Below are 17,809 nucleotides of genomic sequence, written 5' to 3' on the forward strand. Positions count from 1 at the left end.
ATGTTACATAGCATGTGTCACCCACATCATGTCAATCTTTCCCAGGAAGGGATGCAATTGGTTTATCAGCCAAAACTAATCAAAATCCCTCTTGTGCGGAGGGGACTCCCGGATGAAAATATGCTTCTTAGGGGGGAGTTCAGTCTCATCCAGAATAGGCAAAAGTTCAGCACCTGCAATCACCAAGAACTCTGACTTGTCTGAATTCAGCTTCAGTTTGTTCTCCAGCATCCAGTCTATTACAGACTAAAACATGAAGAAGCTCTTGAAACAACCTATCTTGAACTTTCAGGAAAGAAGCACAACTGGCTCCCTATCCATGTATGGTTCTTCTCAGCAGCTTTCCACAGAAACTAAATCACATGGGGAACAAGATCAACCTTGCAGTATTCCACAGGACAATTCCCAAGGAGGTCAAACAGATATCTCCCAAGATCACCTTCTGATAGTACCGAGGAGGAAGAGGAAAATCACTACAAGGCCATGCCTTGAACTCTCAGCAATCTCAAACTGCTGAGATATTCAGGGGTATCAACCGAGTTCCAATTTTCCTGTTACTTTCCTGGCTCATTTTGTCTGCTAGGCCCACCAAACCCAAAGTGGGAGAATGCACTGGCTTCAAAAGATGGCAGAACTTGTCTGTTGTTCAGAAAATAAGAATGATTAGGCCTCATTAGTACTTGAAGGGAGACTACCAAGGAATCCAGGGCTGTAAACGAGATCAAGGATTTATAAAACATCCCAGAAAGCTATGGCAATTCACTTCCGTACTACTGCCAAGAAAATTGCCTGGGTATGTCCATGAAATCATCAGGCGTCATTTGACTCAAAGGAAACTATCTTAATGCATTGACAGTTCCATTAATCTAGATCAACTTTCCTCAACTGGTGTCCTTCAGAGGTATTAGGATTAGGGAGTTATAGTCCCAACATGCAAGAAATGAATCAGGTATACTTTAGCTAACTTAACATTTATATGAAAAATGTTAGTACTAACTACATGGAGTTGTGTATAATACTTGTTTTCTGTTTTAGATCACTGAAGAGAAGTGGTGCAGGGAAATAATGCATTTTGCTAAATCACATTATTTATTGAAATATAATTAAAAATGCAAAAATGCTCATAAGGATTAGATTAAACAGGTTAGAGAAGGAAAGCTGTATGTGCAGTAGAACAAGTGATGGCCATTTATCACAAAAACATGGGTTCCCAATTCAGTTATGTGGATCAACTATCAATTCTCCTAGCCTGTCTCACAAGACTGTTATAACTGTACAGTGAGTAACAACATGAGTGCCACTTTGAGCTTCTTCAAGGAGGGGCAGGGCACACAAAGCTCCAGACATATTTTAACACAGAGTGTTGTATCTAAGTGTTCCTATCCAACACTAAGGCTTCTCCCAGGGGACTGATACTATTCCTCTTTCTGCCTTGCTATAAGCGAAAGGTTGAATTCTTTCATCATACTTGATTTAGGAATGAATTAGCAATGAATTACCTTAATCCCAGCATCAGAATTTTGTTCTATTCCATTTCTAAAAAAAAGCAAGTGAGAGGCGGCAATATTTTTTGAAAAGCAACATTTCATCAGTAGGCTGTTTCCATTTTTTTTTCAAGCAAACAAATCACAAATGCCACAATTTTGTCACCTCTCCTCCTACAGAGCCATCTGCCTAGAACGCTTTGCATCCTTCCAGAGCCGTGAAGAAGGAACAAGTAGAAAAATACTGATCTTTTTTTCATAAGGGAGAGTGGGCTAATCTGCTTTCAAATTTAACTTTTCTTTGGGACAAAACCAGAGAAGAGCATGTGCTCTGCTGAAATGCCAGTTTTTCATGTCTCTCCCTCCTTGAGCTAATCCTTGGAAGCAGTCTCTGGATCAGGCTGTAGCAAAGACAGGAGGGAGAAACAGCTCTTCCAACAATGATCTGAGCAGCCAGTTCTTTGGGCTATTCCTCAGCTGTTTCCATCCCAGATGAGCATTACTACAATGTATCCAAATCAAGAATTACTGCCCAAGTTTGTTCTTATCTCCCCTTTCCCCTCCTTTTCTTTGTGATGGGTCTTTTAGGTTGTAAAGTTATTCTGGGAGCCTTTTCAGCTGACTCGTGGGATTGAAAAAGTATGATAAAAATAAACACTAAATTTTGGATGATTTGTGTAAGCTTTGATTGTAATAGGTTTCGAGTACAGAACAAAGGACCCAAAGTTAGAGGTATATACAACTATGTATGCCATCCTGTAGGTCTCTGTATACTTTGTCCTGCAGGCAATACTCATTCTGTGCCAATATAAAATAAATTAAATAAATTCCATTCCCAGCATCGATTCTTCTGTATTTATTTTGCTACCTTATATTCTGGTTGGCCAGTCCTGGGGATGAGCAATGAGCTATGCAGGACATTCAAACCTTGGAGAGAACCAGGGTAATACATTTCATTGCACATGCATACATTGTGCAATTCATTAGGCGTTACACACCTATGAAGTGATTAGGTACATCTCCCTAACTCCCAAATCCCCCTCCCCTCGCCTCCAAAGCAAACTCAGCAACTTTGTCTTGCTGTCTCTGCATCTCAGAGAATGAATTTCTAGGTTCTTGTTTTCGTTTAGTTTGGTTTAGTTCTGCTCACATACTTCTGAATTTATTTTAAGCTAGGGAATCCATCAAGGTGTAAGGAGATTGGGATCATTATATGTGTGCTAAAATGGGACAGTTACATAATTGATTACAGATTAAAAAAATAAGATTTATTTAAATGTTCATCCTCTGGTCATTCTTTAAATCTTTCAGTGTGGCCTGGACTCCTTTCACAACAGCATTCCCACAGACCCAGGGAAAATTGTGCTTCCAAGACTCAATGTATTTCAAGCCTACCCTTGCAGCTGGAAGACTCTTATCAAATGAAGGAAGAATTCCTCCCTCTATGTGATCAGTCATTAAAAAAAAGTCTAAACATTTGGCCTTCTTGAGTGAACTAAAGAGAAGATGGGGAAGGTAGCCTTCTTCACAACATTATCAAATATGCTGCAGATGTCATTATGGAAGGTGAGAGAAAACATTATCAGCAATTAAATGTAGAATCTAGCACTTGATACATAGTGAAGTTTTTCAGGTATCTCACCTGTCCAGCCAGTATATGCAGAGCAGTCATGAGGATCTGCTGTCTTTAATCCTTCTTCCATTTGCTGCAGTAAGTCTTTAATTTTAGTTGTAATTTTCTTATTAAAATATGGACTGATCTGCAAAAACAAAAGGCCAGAAATGTTTAAACTGTATTAAGTGCACATAGAAAGGTCTGATTCAGATAACAAACTAAGACTTCTTGAATAAAACACACAAGACCCTAAGCAATAAATAATGATTTACACAGGTAATGGGGAGGTTCACACTAGAGGTTTGCAAAATGTTTTAGGGCTGAAACATTTTGACCCTCAAAAGTTCAGGCCTGGGATGGAATGGGTCATTCTATCCGATATTGTTCAGACCTTTACAGGAAATGTTCCATTTTGAAATACAGGATTTTGACTACAAAAGAGGAGTCACAACAGTCCCCTTCAAGAACACTACATTCTGGAATGGCCAAAAAACAATTTTACATTTGGAACATTGTATTTAGTGTCTTACCATTTTGATCCTGAACTGTTTTGCATCTGCCTAGTTCACACAACAAAGCCAAATCAAACAAACCACATTAAGGTTTAGCATTATGTATGAGCTCAGCCAGTAAGTTTGTTTAGTATTAAAAGGCATATAAGAGACCCAGCAACTTTCAGACTTAGTGTTTCACAATGACTTTAATTACTCTGGCCAATTCAGCAATTTCTCTGCTTCTGCTTCAACCATCCTCTTTTTTTTTTAATCTATCAGGAATGGTTAATGACAGCAAATAGAAAAATAAATGACACCTATTAAACAGTTCCTTGCTATAAATCGTAAGCTTCAGTAGGGTTTCATTCCAATTTCCTTTGTTTTTCAACTTTTCTTTGAAACCACAAGGATTTGTAATTTAGCCTTAAGAATGGACTTTATCTGGACCATTTGTTCATAGCTAGATGAGGAGGAGGAAGATGAGAAGCAACTACTATCAAGTACACATGACTATACCCTTTTGTGGCCAACTATCCTGAATGATGGCGGCTGCTCTTCCTTAGTTGGCAACAATACCTGTTGCTAGTTTAAAGAAATATGCCTTCCACCGTAACTCAATGAAGCTACTGTATGTCACCAGGAATTGATGCAACCTGATAGTAGGGCACAGCAAGACAGGAAGCCACACAGACATTATATTAAGATTTAGATAGCTCAGCCTTATAAAATATCGACCATGACTTGGGCTCCACAGTCAATGTGGTGTTGTTAATAGAGGAGTCCAGAGAACCATTGAGTCCAATTTTCTCAGATGAATTTCAGTTACTGGAGCCTGAAAATATGCAGAAAATAATGGGTTGAAGCCAGCCAATCTGCTGAATGCTTTTCTGAGGGGGTGGTTTATTAATCTAACACAGAGAAAATATCCATCTGTATCCATAAGATTTCTAAGAAGGGATGATGTCTTTAGAAGAAGTCTGGCATCTTCTGAAGAAACTAGTCTACATTTTGCTGATACAATTATGAGCCACTGGCTAACATTTCCTTTCTAAGCAGTGGCTTAGCAAATTCAGTTACCTTTAAAGAAACTGATTGATTTTTAAACCTATTTAAACTCCTGCTTTTAGTTATCCTGTAGGGTGAATTCCCTTAATTCAATAGTGTGTGATCCTGTGGATTCTCATGGATTTCTCAGTGCCTTTTCACACCATCAGTGTGAATAAACTGAGCTGGGGTATGGGATACATTGTTTGATGTCTGATACCCTGGCATATTTTGGAACTCTGTAGATGTGTTTAAATACAGATATATGTTTAAATGTATTTAGTGTATTTAGCTAAATGAGTGTATTTAGCTCAGGCAAAAAAGGCCAATTTTTGCCCCATTGCCTATACCAATTACAATAAGGGTTTCTGATAGCTTATAAAATGCTCTTTTGGCACCATACCATGTGATTTACCAAAATGTGTCTTCAGTACAAACAAAAAGTGTGAGAATCTCAAGTGTATGCTAAATAACTAAACATCCCTAAATTATCTGAAGTTGTCCCAATTAACAATTCCCTCCAGCTAAGTAATATTTGCCATTAACTATCATTAGTCTTCACCTCACTCCTAAGGAACCAGTTAGAGTCTAAACTAAATCTTCATTATATGGAGTGTGCAGTTCAACCCACAAAAATATCAGGGCACATATACAGTTGTAATCGAAATTATTCAACCCCCATTGCAAATCAGGTTGATTGTAAAAATGTACAGACTTTCAGCTGTTTGCAATGAACAAATCAAACAAAAGCAATTGAAATAGCTCAACACAACGAATGCTTCAAGTGATGTCCCCAAATTCAACTGAAAATGCAACTTATAATGACTTCTCCAGTCTCAAAATGATTCAACCCCTTCATGGCAAGCATCTTCAATACTTAGTAGAGCACCCTTTTGCTGTTATGACCTGCTGCAAATGAGATGTGTAGCCAGACACCAGCTTCTGGCAGCATTCCTGAGGAATCTTAGTCCATTCCTCATGTGCAATGGCTTCCAGTTCAGTAATATTCTTGGGTTTGCATGCTGCAACTGCCTTCTTCAAATCCCACCAGAGATTTTCTATGGGGTTCAAGCCAGGTGACTGTGATGGTCACTGTAGAATCTTCCAGGACTTCTGCATCGAAGTCTTAGTGGAATTTGAGTTATGCTTGGGATCATTGTCCTGTTGGAAGGTCCAATGACACCCAAGCTTCAGCTTCCTTACAGAAGGCATGACATTTTCTCCTAGGATTTCCTGATACTTCAATGAATCCATCTTACCGTCCACACGCTGCAGGTTTCCAGTGCCAGAGGATGCAAAACAGCCCCAGAGCATCACCAAGCCACCACCATGCTTAAGTATAGGCAGAGTATTCTTTTCAGCGTATGCTTCGTTCTTCTTCCTCCAGACATACTGCTGATCCATCGGGCCGAAAAGTTCCAGTTTTGTTTCATCGCTCCATAGGAAAGAATCCCAAAACTTCTGTGGTTTATTTATATGATTCTGAGCATATCGGAGCTGACTTTTCTTGTGCTTTTGGGTCAGTAGTGGTGTATGTCTTGGAGTTCTGGCATGGAAACCTTCTGTGTTTAGTGTGCACCTTACTGCACTCATTTAAACCTCAGTGCCTGTTGCTACCAAGTCTTGCTGCAGGTCTTTTGCAGTCACTCGAGGGTTTCTCTCCACCTGCCTTCTCAGAAATCTGGTTGCAACCAGTGACAGCTTACTTTTTCTGCCCCGTCCAGGTAGTGTAATGTCATGTTCACCGTTCCGGTGTTGTTACATCGTAACAGTTCGCTTGCCATGGTGCTGATACGTGTACTGGCTGGGAGGGTGCTGCTGGGAACCTTGTACGGGAGACGTGCTGGATTGTGCCAGGGAGGAATGTGTTTCGGCTATCTCTTAAATGTCAAGGTCTTTTTGCCCGTTGATCAGCAGAGCTCGTTAGGAGCACCTGGGGATGTGGGGTGGGTTGTCTGTGAGGGAGGGGGTGGGGTGATGTTTGCAAAGACGCTATTTAGTTTGAGTTTAGGCACGCTTTTCTCATTCTCAGCTTTTTACCTGTTTGCACTCTTTTCTAAATAAACCAAGAACCTGAATTGAGATTCTGAGTCTGAGAGTTTTATTTGGATTAAGGCAATCATCACATAAAGCTGAGAATCATTGTATCAACCGACCTCACTACTCTTTACCGGAAAAATTTTTTTTGCGAAAGGGGATTTAGCGATGGCTGAAGGTGGAAAGGATCCTGTGGAGTTTGAGGAGGAGACGGAACAGCTGCCAGAATCAACGTTCCCAAGCCGGGACCCAAGCCCTGTCCCTGCCCAAACTACACCTCCGTCGGGCGATTCTTCTTCGACCGCAGGATCTAAGAAGCAGATTCCCCCTCCCCCGGACGACGATGTGACAGGTCAGGAGCAATTCCTGTGGGATACCTTGGTAGATCCCCGGGCCGGCACGTCCTGTACCACATGGAAGCTCCGCTGGCCAGACACCGCGTCGGAAGCACACCCCGGGGTGTTGAGAAGCCCGTAGCCGGAGGGGGCGGCGCTGGAGGATTCCGCTACACCAGACAGGATCAGGGTCCTGGAATCCAAGTTCGACTCTATGGAACACGTTCTCCGTTCCATGTCTGCTGCCTTTGGGGACCTCGTGAAAATCGTCCATGGTCCCGCGGCAATTAGGTAACCCAGCCTCCCACCTTCCCCGTCACAGGGGGCTGATGGTCGAACCCCTCCACGGGACTTTCCATCGGGTCCCTGGGGGTCCACTCCTATAGGGGTGGCTCCTAGTCGGCCATCTCTTGGAGTTCCTCAGGCTGGGGGTCCTCCCCGGGACTTCCCGGTGAAGTTTGATGGCGACCCTGCTAACCTGTCCTTCTTCCTCACCAATGCCGCCAGTTTCATGAGACGCCATGGGCACCTCTTTCCTTCAGAAGAAGAGAAGATAGCTGCTGTGGCCACGAAACTGAAGGGCAGGGCTGCTGACTGGTATGTTCAGCTCTCGGAGATCGGGGCGCCGGCTCTAGCCACTTTTGATACCTTTTTAGCTGCGCTTAAGTGCTACTTTGAGGATCCCTTAGCCAAAGAAAGGGCTAAGGACGCATTAAAACAACTGGTGCAAGGGCAACAGACTGTAGCTGATTATGCCCTTGAGTTTAAAGTTTTGGCGGGTAAGGTTCCTGAATGGTCTGAGGCCACCTTGATTGATCGATTTAAGGATGGCCTTAATCGTGAAGTGTTGCGCTGGGCGCTTGGGCGGGATGATCCCAACTCTTTGCATGATTGGATTTGCCTCGCTGGTAAAGCAGAACATGCTCAGCGCACTTTCATGATGGCCACCAAAGAGGACAAGCCTGTCTCCACTACCCGTGCTGCCGGTGACTGCTCGATGGGATGCGGAACGCCGACGCCGCTTTGTCCAAGGGCAATGCATCACTTGTGGAAAGCCTGGTCACCGCGCCATCGACTGCCCCAAAGCCAAGGCCCCGGAACGTCCCAGCAAGGTACCGCAAAAGGCTCCCAAAAAACCTGCCAACCCTCCAAGATGGCTGACGGGGGCACCGGCGACTGCAGACGATGAGGAGATCTACACTCCGGGAGATGTGTTGGGAGAGTTCCAACAACCAACAGGAAACGAATTCCACCTGTCTTAACCGGCACCGCAGGGCAGGTGGTAGAATCCGGGTGCAACTCTAACATGGTGAGTGCTGATTGCCCTATCCTAGCTGTCAAAATCGACTTGGGATTTCAATCCAAATCCGTCGAGGTCTGGGCTTTACTTCGGCTGTTCCAGATGTTTAATCCATCCTGACTTAGTCAAGGAGTTGGATTTGCCCTGCTTCCCCCTCCTGAAGCCGCTGATTTTTCAGCAGCTTGATGGCTCCACCGCGGGGGGGGGGGCAGCCACTTTACTGGCAGCCACTTTAAAGGCCCACTTTACTGGGGAAGTTGCTTTGCGTATGGGATCCCATTTCGAACTCATTCAGTTCATCGTTACCCCGGTAGGGAATCCTTTGGTTGTCTTGGGTATTCCCTGGTTCACCTCTCATAATCCCTACATCAACTGGAGGTCCCGCTCCATTACTTTCGAGGATGGCTTCTATCAAGCTCCTCTTCTGAGTCGTGCCATGCCTCCGACCGCCGGGAGGGCAGAGGTGGTTCCCGCTCTGGCTTCCCCATCCCCTTTGGAGGGTCTTCCTGCCATATACTCCGACTTTGCTGATGTTTTTGGGGAGGAGGAGGCCGACCAGTTACCCCCCCATCGCAAGACGGACTGTTCCATTGAACTTCTTCCGGACGTCCCCTTGTCAAAGCCAAAGATCTACCCCATGACTAAGAAGGAACTTTCCGCTTTGCGGGAGTTCATTGACAAGAACCTGGCTCGTGGCTTTATTGAGCCGGCAAATTCACCGGTCGGGGCTCCCGTCTTGTTTCGGGAGAAGAAGGGTGGCAGCCTCAGACTTTGCACGGACTACTGTGGTTTGAATTCTGCCTCACTTTCCAACAAATACCCTCTGCCCCTCGTCAAGGACATGCTCACACATCTGTCCACTGGCAGAGTTTTTTCCAAGTTGGATCTCCACGAAGCCTACTATCGCATTCGCATTAGGGAGGGGGATGAATGGAAAACGGCTTTTAATTGCCCATTGGGTTCTTTCCAATATAAGGTTCTTCCATTTGGTCTGGCGGGGGCTCCAGGGGTTTTCATGCAACTGATTAATGAGGTTTTACATGAACACTTGTTTAAGGGGGTATTGGTGTATTTGGATGATGTTCTCATTTATACTAAATCGCTGGAGGAACATAAACGGCTTCTTAAACAGGTTCTCACGAAGCTTCGGCACGCCAAGCTTTATGCGAAGCTGTCTAAATGTGAGTTCCACAAATCTTCCCTGGATTACCTCGGTTATAGGATCTCTGTTAAAGGCATTGAGATGGATCCTGTGAAGGTTCAGGCGGTACTTAACTGGGAACGTCCCAGAACCAGGCGGCAACTTCAAAGTTTCCTGGGGTTCGCCAATTTTTACCGCTCCTTTGTCAGGGGGTTCGCTGAAATTGCCCTCCCCCTTACTGATTTGTTACGGGCTAAGGGGTTGGGGGAAACCCATAAGGTAAAAAACCCGGGGGCCGTGCTCAATTGGACTCCTGAATGTCAGGCTGCTTTTGATCGGCTCAAGGCTCTTTTTACTGAAGAGCCGGTACTCGCCCACCCTGACCCGGACCTTCCGTTCGTTGTTCAGGTTGATGCTTCTGATTTTTCTATTGGAGCTATTTTGTTGCAAAAGGATCCCACGGGTCTTTTGAAGCCCTGTGCCTATCTCTCACGCAAGTTTTCAGAGACGGAGAGACGCTGGCATGTTTGAGAAAAGGAGGCTTTTGCTGTTAAAGCAGCCTTAGAGGCTTGGAGGCATTTATTGGAGGGGGCTTCTTCCCCTTTTGAGGTCTGGATGGCTCATCGCAACCTTGAGGCGCTCCGGACTCCCAGGCGCCTCAGCCCCAAACAGATTCGGTGGGCTCAGTTTTTCAGTCGTTTCAATTTCCACCTTAAATTTATCCCTGGGAAGAAGAATTTTTTGGCTGATGACCTGTCCAGATTGCCACAGGACGAGGGCCTGGTTTCTGATGTTATTGGCACTGTCCTATCGGGACCGCAATTGGGGCTGGAGGCTCTTATACGGAGTCGCGCTCGGGCCCACGCGTCGCCTCCCTCCCCACCAGTTTGGAAACAGCCTCCACTGTCAACAGCGCTGCGCTCTGCTTTTGTGGCTGCGCTGAAGTCCGATCCCTGGCTTCTTGCTAATCCTGATAAGGTGTCCATCGAGCACGATCTCGCTTGGGTTAAGGGGCATTTGTATGTACCTGACTCTCAACGTTCTGCTGTCCTGGCTCGTTCTCATGACAGTAAGCAGGCGGGCCACTTTGGATTTCTGAAGTCCCTCCATTTGGTGCGTAGGCAGTTCTGGTGGCCCACACTGCGTAAGGATGTCAAAGCCTATGTGGCTTCTTGTCCTGTCTGTGCTATGTCTAAGCGGTCTGTGGGTAAGCCACAGGGCCTGCTGCAGCCGGTGGCTGACCCTGCACACCCTTGGGATGTGATTTCCATGGATTTCATTGTGGACCTACCCCCAAGTCAAAAGAAAACTGTCATTTGGGTGGTCAAGGACTTCTTTTCTAAGCAAGCTCATTTTGTGCCCTGCGCTTCTATTCCTTCAGCGCAACAGCTGGCTAAACTTTTTTTGGTACACGTGTACCGTCCACACGGATGCCCCTCTCGTTTGGTGACCGATAGGGGCACACAATTTACCTCGAAGTTTTGGCGGGCTTTTTTGAAGCTCATTGGCACTGAGCAGGCGCTATCTACTGCGTGGCATCCCCAGACAGACAGAGCAACTGAGGTCCTTAATGCCACTTTGGAGCAATTTCTTCACTCTTACATCAATTAGCATCAAGATGATTGGGTTGACTTGCTCCCTTTTGCTGAAGTGGCTTAGAATAATGCTGTTCACCAAAGCACTGGGCAAACCCCTTTTCGCATTGTTTCTGGTCGGGATTTTGTTCCCATCCCGGAATTTCCTCAGCCTCCCGCACCGGCTGTTGCCGCCTGTGATTGGGGCTCTAGGCTTGCTGATTTGTGGCCGGTTATTCGGATCGCTCTTCGGGAGGCTCAAGCTGCCTATAAACGGCATGCTGATCGCCACCGGCGCAGGCAGCCCGCTTTTCAGGTGGGGGATTTGGTCTATCTATCTACAAAGTTTATAAAGTCCCCTCAGCCCTCAAAGAAGCTGGCTCCTAAGTTTATTGGACCCTTTCCTATTGCTGCAGTGATTAATCCTGTGACTGTTCGTTTGGATTTGCCTCATAATTTGAAGCATTTGCACCATGTTTTTCACTGCAGCTTGCTCAAGCCCGCTCAGGATTCATCGCGCTGGCATCCCCGCCCACCTCCCCCTCCACCGATCATGATCAATGGGCAGCAGCATTTTGAGGTTAAGGAGGTGCTCGACTCTCGGTGGCTGCGGGGGTCTCTGCAATACCTCGTCTGATGGAAGCATTTTCCCCATCCTGAATGGGTTGCTGCACGCGATATCCTTGCCCCTGATTTACTTAGGGCTTTTCATGTTGCCTACCCTTCCAAGCCCTCTGCTTGAATTTCTTTTAGGGGGGCGGTATGTCATGTTCACCGTTCCGGTGTTGTTACATCGTAACGGTTCGCTTGCCATGGTGCTGATACGTGTACTGGCTGGGAGGGTGCTGCTGGGAACCTTGTACGGGAGACGTGCTGGATTGTGCCAGGGAGGAATGTGTTTCGGCTATCTCTTAAATGTCAAGGTCTTTTTGCCCGTTGATCAGCAGAGCTCGTTAGGAGCACCTGGGGATGTGGGGTGGGTTGTCTGTGAGGGAGGGGGTGGGGTGATGTTTGCAAAGACGCTATTTAGTTTGAGTTTAGGCACGCTTTTCTCATTCTCAGCTTTTTACCTGTTTGCACTCTTTTCTAAATAAACCAAGAACCTGAATTGAGATTCTGAGTCTGAGAGTTTTATTTGGATTAAGGCAATCATCACATGTAACCACTGTTCCTTGAACTTTGAACTTGCAAACTATGCTTCCAACAGTGTCTCCAGGATCATTCAGTGCCTTTGCTATCTTTTTGTGTCCTGTTCCTTGTTTGTGAAGGGTGATGATCTCTTCTCTTACCTTTTTGGACCATTCTTTTGACTTAGCCATACTGTATTTCTAACATGCAGTCAAACGTGACACTCAACAAACCCCTAGCCAGTTCAAGTATTTCATGTGTTCCAGCTCAAGCACACCTGGTGCAACTAATGAAGCCCTTGATTAGTTGCATCAGGTGTGCTTGAGACAGCACCTGTTTTGCATACTGTATGTGTGCTGTTGTGACGGATTCTATTCTGGGGGTTGAATAATTTTGAGACTGGAGAAATCATTATAAGTTGCATTTTCAGTTGAATTTGGGGACACCACTTAAAGTATTCATTGTGTTGGGCTATTTCAGTTGTTTTTGTTTGATTTGTTCATTGCAAACAGCTGAAAGTCTGTACATTTTGACAATCAACCTGATTTGCAATGGGGGTTGAATAATTTCGATTACAACTGTACCCAATTATTTTTTAATAATAATGGTTCAACTATTCTAAGTGTATTTTTGTCCTAGATCTTTGGTTAAAAATCTCCCCCCATCCCGGCAACTGAAGGCACCTTCTGCTTATGCTCTGTGAAGCATCTGTCATAACTCAGGTACTCAATTTATGTCTGACAAAATATTATGAGTCTGTGATAATGGGCTTGTAACATGACAGAGTCAAAATAAATGACTAGCAGCAGTTCTTGTGCATATATGTGTATTTGTGCTTAGTAATTTGAATACAGACATCAGCTTGGAGAAAATATATAGATGCACAAATGGAAATTTGGGGATGGGGCAGATGTAATTTGAGGAGGAGAAAAGCCACAAATCTACTCAGAGGTGTGAACTGCAGGCAAGCCCTGGTGGTAGGAGCTGTAGATTTCATATATACAGAGAACCATCAGTTGGGGAAGCCTGACATGCATTGAGTTTTCTGTCTTTCTGCTCCACAGTTAATATTTAAAATACAACATTCAGATTTCCTTTAGCTAAAACCTTTGTATCTCTCCGTGGGTAGAAAGTTGAAAGTTCTATTTTGGATGCAATTAGAAAGCAGAAAGATTGCACTCTCTATTCCATTCCTGCAGAGCCAACCTTGCTCACTGAACTTGAACAGGATTGTCTCCAAGTTGGAGGGGGTCCTTTCTGGAGGAACGGCTGGAAGCCTTGCAATCAGTACCATTTTAATTGCTTCACGATAGCCCCAGTGGAGCTCCAGGAACATTGTCTTTGCCTCCACAGAGAGGACACTGCAGCTTGGCAGGCTTGGCAGCTGTCCAGTGATGCTGTATGACAGTGTCAATCCTGTATCCTGGAAACAATTTGGCATGTCAGACTTGAAAACTACCGAGTCACAGCCAGACATCCGTACATGGTGGCCTGCCAGGTACTCACTTCTCAATTTCACTTTGCATTCCACAGCAAGTAGCAACACTAGACCTCTAGAGGGGTTAGGCATTTGTTAGGGCTGTCCTGAATCTGATTCTCTGGGTTAACAATGAAAAACAATTATCGTTATATAAATGGCTTGTTTGGCAGGAACTACAAGGGAATGGGGCATGTCATCCATAATCTGGTCACAGAGGATAAATTATCAGCACATAGGTTGCCAGTCAGTGCCACACCATGCTGAGAAAAGAAGCAACTAAAATCATCTTTTGGTTTTTGGGGCAAGAAAAAAAGGCAAAAGATTTATACTCTCTACAGAGAAATCCACTGTATGAAAAAGGGGGAGTGGTTCTGGAAGCCAGAATTGGCAGACTAGGAAAGTATCATCTTATTAATTTTTTGCAAGGCTGAAATGAGTGCTTGAGACAAGGAATTAGAAATCCCAAATTCCAGCTTCATATTCTTACCTACAAATAACCACTGTGTACTGAACTGGGAAGCAGAGCAACTCCCCTGGGCAACACACACTTCAAACTCTAATTGAGCAAAATAGGTGACAAAGTACTTTGATGTTATAAGGACATCCATGGAGATGGCAGGGATTGGATTTTTGCTTTATTTTTCATTGTTTTGTTTGCTTGTATGTTTCTTCCTATTCAATTCTAGACAGGCCAGCTTACAATACAAATCCAAGACACGGGGTGGGGTGGGTGTGTTAGTTAATTTCCTGCCAAAAAATTATTAGCAAATTGGTTGCCATTATTTGGTGGTTTTACACAGAATTTTGTTGGTATGATCCTGGAGGACTCTGGGAGCTACCAAAAGGGGGCTGTAGGTTGCTCATTTCTGGTTATTATTTCTGAGACTTATTTCTGAGTATATACAGTATGTACAGATTGCACGGAGTAATTTGGAATTCCCTGTCATCTGCTTAAAGATGTCACTCCAGTCTACAATACAATTATTCTCCAAAAGCCTCCTTTCACATAAGTACAGTAACCTTTCTATGACCTGTTATATTGAACTGGCTCAAATAAACAAATTCTATTTCAGAACATGGGAAAATTGTAGCCAGATTCTCAGAGACCTTTACATCCCCCCCCCCATTGTTAAGGGACGATTGCTAATCAGAGCATATCAGCATTTAGGCATACCAAGTTGTACTTCCAATTTAAACTAATTCAGCATTTATGTCCTGTGAAAGAAAATCCACATAAATTAGTACTGATGTGGGGCATAGACAGACAGGGATTGCCAACAGATAATTCTCAATAATTGACCAAACTGCAGGTTTTATGCTCCTTTTGGAAAAATCATGACAGCTCAAGAAATATCAGATATTTCCTTTGTTAACATACTGGAATGTTAATGGCTATGCATTAAAACAGCTCTGCGATCTTATCACTTCATGTGACAAGTTCCCCAGTTTATACTTCCACCATATTTATTTCTTAGATTTTTATCCTGTCTTTATTTTTGGTTCCCTCAAAGCAGCATACAAACATAATGCTCCCCCTTCCTATTTTCACACAGTCACCACCCTGTGAGGTGGGTTGGGCTGGTACAGAGTGACAGGCCCAAAATCACCCAACAGGCAGGCTTGCATAGGAGTTCCCAGACACATTCCTACATATCTGATAAACCTGTACCAATAACTTCAGACCGCAGATGAGGCTCACAGGATGGAACTCCATTCATCCATTGACATAACAACAATTTCAGCATATGAGGTTGAAAGTAGAGATAGAAAAATAAGTCAGAGGGAGGGAGGGAATTTCTATCTTCAATGAGCACGGAGAAAGTAGATCTCCCCATCACCTTTTTCCCCAAATGGTAATGTGTCAAAGATCGCTAAACACTATTTTCGACATAAATGTTATTTGTACAATTATACAGACGAGAAAGGGGCCTTCTATCCAGCTCCTAACGTTTACGTGGCTTTGATTGGCTCGCCTTTCCAAGTTCTTCCACACGCTTGGGTGTGGAGAAAGGCCCGGAGGCGAAGGAGGAGCCTAGGATAAACGGGAGGGACCTAGAAGAGGGAGAGAGAGAAGACACAAACGCTAACCGAGAAGTTAAGGGAAAAATAAACAAAGCAAGCTGCTATCCGGTGACGGAATGCCCAGACACCAAAAATGCCTTTTTCCTTAAGACAGATTCCACCCGGTCCCGCAGGAGGCTTAGGGTACGAAATATCGCAACCCAACCCGCCTGGCCCCTTGGCTGGCTTTTTGAAACGGGGATCGCGGGTGGGGGTGGGGGGAAGAGCCAACGTTCGAAATACCGAACCGATCCGAGCCTTCAAAGCCACTCAGGCTTGCGTTCCGGAATGCCGGGAAACCAACGTTCGGGAACGCCGGCCTTGAGCTCTTAATTTAGTCGCCTCCGGGCCTGAGCCTAGCTTACCTGCCCGTCGCTTTCGAAGGGGAGGGAGTCGTCTCTTTGGGGCGAAGCCGAACTGCACCGATTGCCCTCCGAGTCGCTGGGGGAAGACAGAGTGGTACTGGCCGAGGCGGCGGTTCCATGAGGCTGGTAATCTGGGTAGGGGTTATTGAACGCCCTCTCCTCCATCTCCGCTTCACCTCCCAGTTGCACCTTCAGTCGTTTGGACATGCCCTCTCCCATCTCAGCCTGCCCCCTGCCCTCCCACCGTCGCACGGCGAGCCAAGCAGGACAAACTCCCCAGCCAACGATAGTAACAGCAACGCGCTTTAGAGGTCGCAAAACGGCGGCTGCTATCAACGCCTAGGGAGGCAGCAGCTGTTGCACACCAGCCAAAAATTAAGGAGGGGGGGTTCGGCAGGTGGTGAAGTTATATCTCAGGGAAGGTTGAGAAATGCGACACGCCTCATCGCGGAGGGAAAACCAAAGCAGAGTGAGTATCTAAACCCCTTAGCAGTGAAGGACTAAACAGTTACGCGAGTCCTAGCCAATCTGCAAGGTGACTGGACCAACGTGGGAATAGTTAGTCGTTTCCTCCATTCCGGTCCTAAACACAGCCAGCTTTCAATGTGTGTGGGCGCATGTGTAAATAATAATTGGTTCCCACCCCACTCCCGGGTTAAGGGGCAGAGAAACACCACACCCTCCCAATGATGGGGCAGTTTCCTGGAAATTTGGCAAGACAGTACGGGAGGGCTATCCTCCTTCCTGCGGCACACCTGGATGGGCAGGCTAGGGAATCCTCTGGGGCTCGAGGGCATCCCCCAATCCCACGTTTCCGATGGTCATCCTCCTGCCTCCCTCACCCACAAACGAGAGAGGTCAGGCCGCCGCCGCCGCCGCCGTTGCGGCACTTATCAGCAGGCTCCGAGGCTGCAAAACAGGGCTTCTGCCTCCTGCCTCTCCGCAACCGAACGTGATAGTCTCCAAAATCATTTTAGATCAGGATCAGCAGGATCAGCAGGGGGAAGGAGAACCCGAAGAGTAGACAATAGACGAGCAACTCCTTGTGCAGAGACATCGGAACCCTCTGACTGGCAGGGCTCATCGGGAGAAGAGAAGAGAAGAGACAAAAAAACAACCCCTTTGAAGCTCTGGTGTCCTTTTCTCCTGTTGGTATCTGTCCTCTTCTGCTCGGCCAAGCGTACTTTGCAGCCGGCATTCACAGTCCATCTAGCCCAGGCAGAGCCTGATCCACCTTCAGCTGAACAGATCAATACCAGTATAAATACCACAAACAAAGGAGTAGAAGGAGAAGACAGGAAAATCAGGAGGTGGTGAAGCAGCCACTGATGGTTACTGGCCCTCTTCCCACCCTGGCCTGCAATGTTCTCCTGCAGCTTCCGTCTTCCTTTGTGGCTGTGAAGTCACTACAAGTGCCTGCCTTGTAGTGCCAGCGAATGAACACACAAAATCAATTGTAAATGACATAGACTCAGGAGGTGGGAGGGCCTCAGCCAGCTTGCCTCACAGCTGTCAAGAGTGTAGAGAAGCAATCCTTCCCAACAGACAACACACTCATACAGTTATAGATGCACATTTGTTTCACAAAAGGATGTTGAAGATGACAAAATGGCTTTAAAATGCAATCCTACATATTGGCAGACTCACTCAATGTAAACAAATGTAAATTTTTGCAGCTGTAATTTCAGTTCTTCGAAAAAATGTTCAAGGGCTGCCTTTGTTAAACTGTGTTGGATTTCAACTCCCAGACT

The 17,809-nt window shown here is 45.4% G+C and overlaps 1 protein-coding gene across 1 annotated transcript in view; it reads right to left on the reverse strand.

Annotated features, from left to right (window-relative positions):
- Positions 1-16,614, reverse strand: part of LANCL2 (LanC like glutathione S-transferase 2) — a 28,015-nt gene extending 11,401 nt beyond the window's left edge. Inside the window, exons 1-2 of the mRNA XM_063304184.1 lie at positions 16,059-16,614; positions 3,127-3,244 (exon numbers count right to left, since the gene is read on the reverse strand). Of these exons, the coding sequence (XP_063160254.1) occupies positions 3,127-3,244; positions 16,059-16,277 (337 nt within the window). The 5' untranslated portion in view covers positions 16,278-16,614. The remainder of the gene's footprint in view (positions 1-3,126; positions 3,245-16,058) is intronic.
- Between the last annotated feature and the right edge of the window lie 1,195 nt (positions 16,615-17,809).

Source organism: Candoia aspera, chromosome 4, assembly GCF_035149785.1.
Source record: "Candoia aspera isolate rCanAsp1 chromosome 4, rCanAsp1.hap2, whole genome shotgun sequence".
In the NCBI taxonomy this organism is placed as follows: Eukaryota; Metazoa; Chordata; class Lepidosauria; order Squamata; family Boidae; genus Candoia; species Candoia aspera.